Raw genomic sequence first — 5,963 nt, 5'->3', positions numbered from 1 at the left:
CTGTACAAAAAGATATATAGAAGTGTAGTATGAGCACACCACGGCGATGCCCAGTAAGTATCAAGACTAACCTCGATGGGGTAATGACGAGGAACAGTCAAGACACGTACTAGTCAAATAAATTTAACAGGATATGATAATGAACTACCAAGATAAAGATAATAAAATAATATCAATAGCAGGGAAAAATCCAAGTACAAAAACAGTATAGACAATGAAGGGAAACACAGATAGTAACGAACGATAATCAAGTAAATTAACACCAACATAACTAGGACACAGACAAGTAAGAATATGTTCAAACAAAGAAGGTGATGCCAACTCAATCAATCACATCATTTCTAATAAACAATCCCGACCATCTCAATCCTCGGTGTCTTATGCCATAATATCAATTTCCACACCTTTAGTACACATTTGTGCCCACATATTTCTAACTCACTTTGCACAACATCATCCTCATGCTACTCAGTACATAGGGTCCATAACCAATGCAATAAAGATGTTCAAGGAGTCTCATTTATATAACATAAAGTAGATTACAACTTCTAAACCAATTAGGATCGGGAATCAACAAGAAAAGATGAAGTTATTTTTAGAATTCATTTGAATTAAGAAAATACCCTTTTAAAATAAATACAACATCGAATGAATTATTACTTTTAATATAGGAATTAACAAATTAAAACTTTGTCGAAATTCTTTTTTAGGTAAGATTCAATATCATCGGTATAGGAATTTGAATTATTGAAAGGTGTATATATACACGACGAGTTCAAATTTAAAAATCATATATAGCAGCGTAATACTAATTCCTTTATTTTAAATCACGATATCACTAACAACTTAGCAGGACTGGAGAAAATGATTCAACGTAGTAAATTTACTTTAAAAATTTATTCACCAGAGTAATAGTTTCAGGGAAGGATTTCAAGGCACAACGACTAGTCAGCAACTCAATGCAAATAACCCGATCCCCACATCGCAATAAACCCGAAATACAAATTGTCAAAGTTTTAAACAAATGAACTAGGGTCTTCTCAGTATTCGGCTATAACCAAACCCTAAATGAAATGTAAAACCACCGAATGACTTGTACAATCAAAGAGGAATACATAAGTATATATATATATATATATATATATATATATATATATATATATATTTTGATTTGCACCGGGTGTCTGAGTCTCTATGAGCCCCGAAAAATCCCGGGGGTGCACAGGCCCTTGGCAAGGAGTTTCCCGCAAGTGCACCACGGTTAATTCAGGTTTTACCCAGTCCGATGGCCCTCAGAAATTGTTTGCACCTAGTGGGTTTTGAACTTGAGACCTTGAAAGGGAGCATACCCCAAGGCTCAAGTCAATTGCCACCAGGTCAACCCCTGAGGGTTTCTTAATATATTTTAGTCAATGCATGTAGATATCCCACTGTTTGCTATAGTATCAAGAAAAAAATGTAGCACGCAGTTATGTGACTGTGTCGTATCTTATCAGGTAAACTCACATCTAATGGACATTGAACATGTAAAAAAAGAAATATCAAATAGAGCAAATCAACTCTCCTTAACAATCAGCAAAAGATAGAGCAAATCAACTCTCCTTAACAATCAGCAAAAGGTGAGGCCCTAGCTTTTCAGCTTGATAAAATAAAAATAACAGTTCAAAGTTTTCTCTACATCTAAGAGTATGTACTTGCAGAAGCAAATAAAATCTTCAAAGATCTGAGAAAAATCAAGTTATCACTTATCAGAACAAGAAGAAATGGACACCACAAATTATACGCCCTCGCGCAACTCTGGAGACTACATGATTATTAGCATTCCAAACAAAAGACTCAGGTCTAAGAAACAATGGCTTCATATTCCTAGGGTTGAATACTCATTACCACATCCGACAGAAAGAACTGAACTGAGAGAATAAGCGCATTTTTAGAGCCACAAAAGATTCTTCATCAGTACTGACCAATAAGTTCAATTCCTTAAATTACAACAACTACTGCTACTAGTGCGCTTTAATCCATGCTGGGAGTTGGTTGCCTGAATCCTCTTACATTATTTTTCAGTTGGACTTGTTTGATTCCACCTTTCAATAGTTTGTTTTCCAGTTCCTCAAATTGCAAAAAAAAAACTCAATTCTTGATATATTAAGAAATTAATAGTAAAGTTTTTCTGTTCCATGACCCATAGAGATGGAAGTAAATCCAATATAGCAGATTTCACACAATCCCCGCCAGCTGTAGTAAGTATAATCATCCTTGAAAGCCAAACTATGGAAGCTCAGTTCAATTCATTTTTTCTCTCCTCTTTCAACCAGAGGCAGCAACATCCTTTGTTGCATCGGACCAGATGGAAAAAATAAATCAGCAGGTCTGAACAAACTTGACAAGCAATGACTGAGGTCATCACACCTCACGCCATTTTTGTTGATAAGTCATAACACCTCTACAAGCAAAATCAGATAATGAGATATCAAGCAGCACTATGTTCACAAGTTTAAAGCTTTCATATTCCAAAACACACTTCAGAAGTCTTATGACTCCAATTTGCTGGTTCTAACATATCCAACAGCTTTAGATAGACAAAGAGAAACAGAAACAAATGAAATAAGCTACATACAATGCTGACGCTTCACCTAGTTCACTACCTTGGTTAGTGCTCCACACTATTATTACTCACAATTCCTTTTTGATAAATAAGTAAGAATCATTCACAATTCATACTATCTTAAACATCAAACAGCATACGTGAAATTAGCTGGTCATTTGTATTGGGAGAAAACTACAATGCCTCTAGTCCTTTTGACACATTTTTTTTTGTTGGGATGACACTAGGATTTGAAGCTGAGATCTCATGGTCCTTTTGGCAAATTTTCCATATTCAAATAAATTAAGTATATGACAAAACACACAAAAAATGTAAGCATACATACCAAATGATTAACAATATGAGAACCCGAAGTGTTCCCTCTCGAATTACAGAACCATTTGCGGCAAGATGGCACGTTGCACCTGACTACACAAGCAGGATTGGCTACTCCACAGTACTTGCAAGCATGTTCAACAGCAAAATCCCCTTTCCCATACTCAAAACTCTCATCATCACCTGTCTCTTCAAAATTCAACCCGCTCATTCCCGCCGCCAATGCATCCACCGACACTGCCGCCGCCTTATTACTACTAAATTTACTATTACTATTTCCTCCACCACCGCCACGTGATTTGGCGGAAGGAGAAGCGTCGGATGACGATGGTAGCCGATCAGGAGCTTCCGAGACTAAAGAATCGGACGGCGTAGGCCACGCAGATGATCGAATTGGCTGCGAAAGCTCGTGAAACTCAGGATAATCGAATTCCTCTCCCTGTGTGCTGAATTCTAAAAATGTGTAGGCATCGTTGCCCGTGTCCGGCTGCGACGCCGTATCGTACAAATTGTTCGCCTGCGAATCCATTTTCCGATCACACTACTCCTTTAACTGTAAAAATCACATACGAATTCAGGTTAGGGTTAGGGTTTAGGAATTTGAACGTGAGGAAGCAGAAACAAAAGCGAATTTGGATTTACAGGGTTTGGAAATGGAGGGAGATGAGAGAGATATAGGAATATTTGTATGTATAAGTGAGTGTGCGTCTTTATTTTCGTGAAGACGAGGACCGAGGAGGAGGTGGAGAAATGGCGGGGCTCACGTGAGATAAGACTTGGTGCTCTGCGTGATTGGGTGATTTCGTCTAGTCTCGTGACTATGAGCACGTGACTCAAGGTGGGGCGTTCGGCACGTTCGGCGCGTTAATTTCATCAGAACAGTGTTTCCTTTATCTGGACATTCGCAGTGTAGGCGTAGCAATTTACTAGGTACGATTAGCCCGGGCCAATAACCTTAAAAGTTTTCGTATATCCTGTATGATTATTGTAATTTTTACATTCCTATACCACATAGGAAACCTTTTTACTCTACATGTTTAAGGTTTGAGTAAATTACACTTAGTATACCAAATTACCAATCCTATACCATACTTAATTAAGGGTCTAATTAATGGGCTGTTTTTACTCCTTAATTAAAGGTATCCATATCTAATTAATGGGCAGTTTTTACTCCTTAATTAAAGGTATCCATATATCTCACGTCTCTCTCTCCTTACCCCTCACCCCCTCACCCACGTTTTTACCCATACCCCACATTCTTTCTTGTTCTTCATCCACGATTGCAAGATCAATCAACGAAAGATGTCCTTGAGATGCATTAGCCAGCGAAATCTCATTATATTTGAATGTCGTGCCAATTTCCTCTGCAACAATTATTTTTGGGTACCAAACAAAAATCCCTCTTCTGGAAAAGTCAAAAATGAGAAATTTATTGGTAAAGAGACTAATATGAAAAGCTGCCGACAACTTCTCCAAACGTCTTAGAAACACTGACTGTTGAAGCCCTCACCTAGATTTACTGTTTGTCGTGTATTTTATAGTGTAATTGCAGTGTAATTGTAGTGTAATTGTAGATTTTGTGTAATGGATATGATCTGTTGAAGCCCTCACCTAGATTTACTGTTTGTAGTGTAACTGTAGTTAGTTTGTAGTTTATGTAGAACATTTCACGATTAATTGTAGTCTAAAATGTATATATAATGTAGACATGATTGTGGATGATGTGTTTCCTGTTTGCCCTGTAACTGTAGGTAAATTGTAGTTATTTTTATATTAGGTACTTAAACTTTAGGTAATTTGTACATTCACTGTAGTTATTCTTATATTAGGTACTTAAACTGTAGGTAATTTTTAGATGTTTACCTCCAAGTTCTATGTAATATTTGTATATAACTGTCAGTTGAATATAAATTACACAACAAAAAATAAGAAATAAATACTCCAATCGTAGAAATATGTTATCCACAATTAATCTGCAAATTGTCTACAAAATTTTACAAAAACTACAAATTAACTACATTTAACCTACATTATAACTACAATCTGGAAACAATTTACACATGGAGTTCTTCAAGTTCGAATTGGCCACAACTACATTTCTTATTTTCTAGACACACAATGTACCGCTTCACACCATCCAACACAGTATGTATATGATCTGTTGAAGCCCTCACCTACATTTTCAGAACAAACACAAAGAAAAAAAATTTACAATATTAAAAATATAGTATCTACAATATATCTACAATTTATCTACAAATTAACTACAAACTACAAGTAAACTATAATTTGCCTACAATATATCTACAATCTGGAGACATTGTATATTAAAATATTTTTTTCCTGCACCAAATAAAGAACTTGTAGTCAAATTGTAGATATATGTAGTAAATTTGTAGATAATATCATAAAACTAAAATTCTAAGCATTTTCGAACTACACAAACCTGCATTCTCATCTACCACAATGGCATCAACTTCAAAATCTCGAAATCTGCCATAGTTATCCCAAATTCCATTCAATTTTAGCATTATTGGGATTTTTGACATGATTTCGTGTAGTTGAGAGAAAAAAGATGAAGAACAGATATAGGTTCGACAATTTGAGTACTGAGGACGATGAAGAACAATTTTGAATTCTACAATTTGTATTGCGTTGTTGAAGCTTCTGAAGCTCTGCGTTGTTTTTGAATTGTAGTGAAAGAGAGAATTACGCAGCAATAAGATCTCTTTCCGTTTCAAATTTCGANATATATATATATATATATATATATATATATATATATATATATATATTTTGATGCAACGCGCATCCCGATCCCACAAATCCTCCCTTATTCCTCTAAAAAAAATTACAATAAAAGTAAACGGTATATATTTGTTGCGGCATGCAACTCGATCCTACCAATCCTCACTTATTCCTCCTTAACAATTACAATAAGAGTAAATAGTATACATATCACCATATCAGTAACAACATGATCATTGACCCTTATTACTCCTTGTTGCGGTGTGCATCCTGATCCCACCAGTCCACCCTTATT

The 5,963-nt window shown here is 35.7% G+C and overlaps 1 protein-coding gene across 1 annotated transcript; it reads right to left on the bottom strand.

Annotated features, from left to right (window-relative positions):
• Positions 1-1,312: 1,312 nt before the first annotated feature.
• LOC109209870 (regulator of nonsense transcripts 1 homolog) lies at positions 1,313-3,765 on the bottom strand. Its single transcript, XM_019373214.1, has 2 exons — positions 2,931-3,765; positions 1,313-2,443 (listed from the first exon to the last, which is right to left on the bottom strand). The coding sequence occupies exons 1-2, from the start codon at positions 3,447-3,449 to the stop codon at positions 2,411-2,413; spliced, it is 552 nt and encodes a 183-aa protein (XP_019228759.1). The 5' UTR covers positions 3,450-3,765; the 3' UTR covers positions 1,313-2,410.
• Positions 3,766-5,963: the final 2,198 nt, after the last annotated feature.

Source organism: Nicotiana attenuata, unplaced genomic scaffold (assembly GCF_001879085.1).
Source record: "Nicotiana attenuata strain UT unplaced genomic scaffold, NIATTr2, whole genome shotgun sequence".
NCBI lineage: Eukaryota > Viridiplantae > Streptophyta > Magnoliopsida > Solanales > Solanaceae > Nicotiana > Nicotiana attenuata.
This window is presented reverse-complemented; position numbering and strand designations above follow the sequence as displayed.

Excerpts from the sequence above, each read along its gene's own strand:
- LOC109209870 (XM_019373214.1), bottom strand. The coding sequence starts at position 3,449 with ATGGATTCGCAGGCGAACAATTTGTACGATACGGCGTCGCAGCCGGAC. Across the intron at positions 2,444-2,930 it reads CTCATATTGTTAATCATTTG|AGGTGTTATGACTTATCAAC; the intron begins GTATGTATGCTT and ends TTTTGCTTGTAG.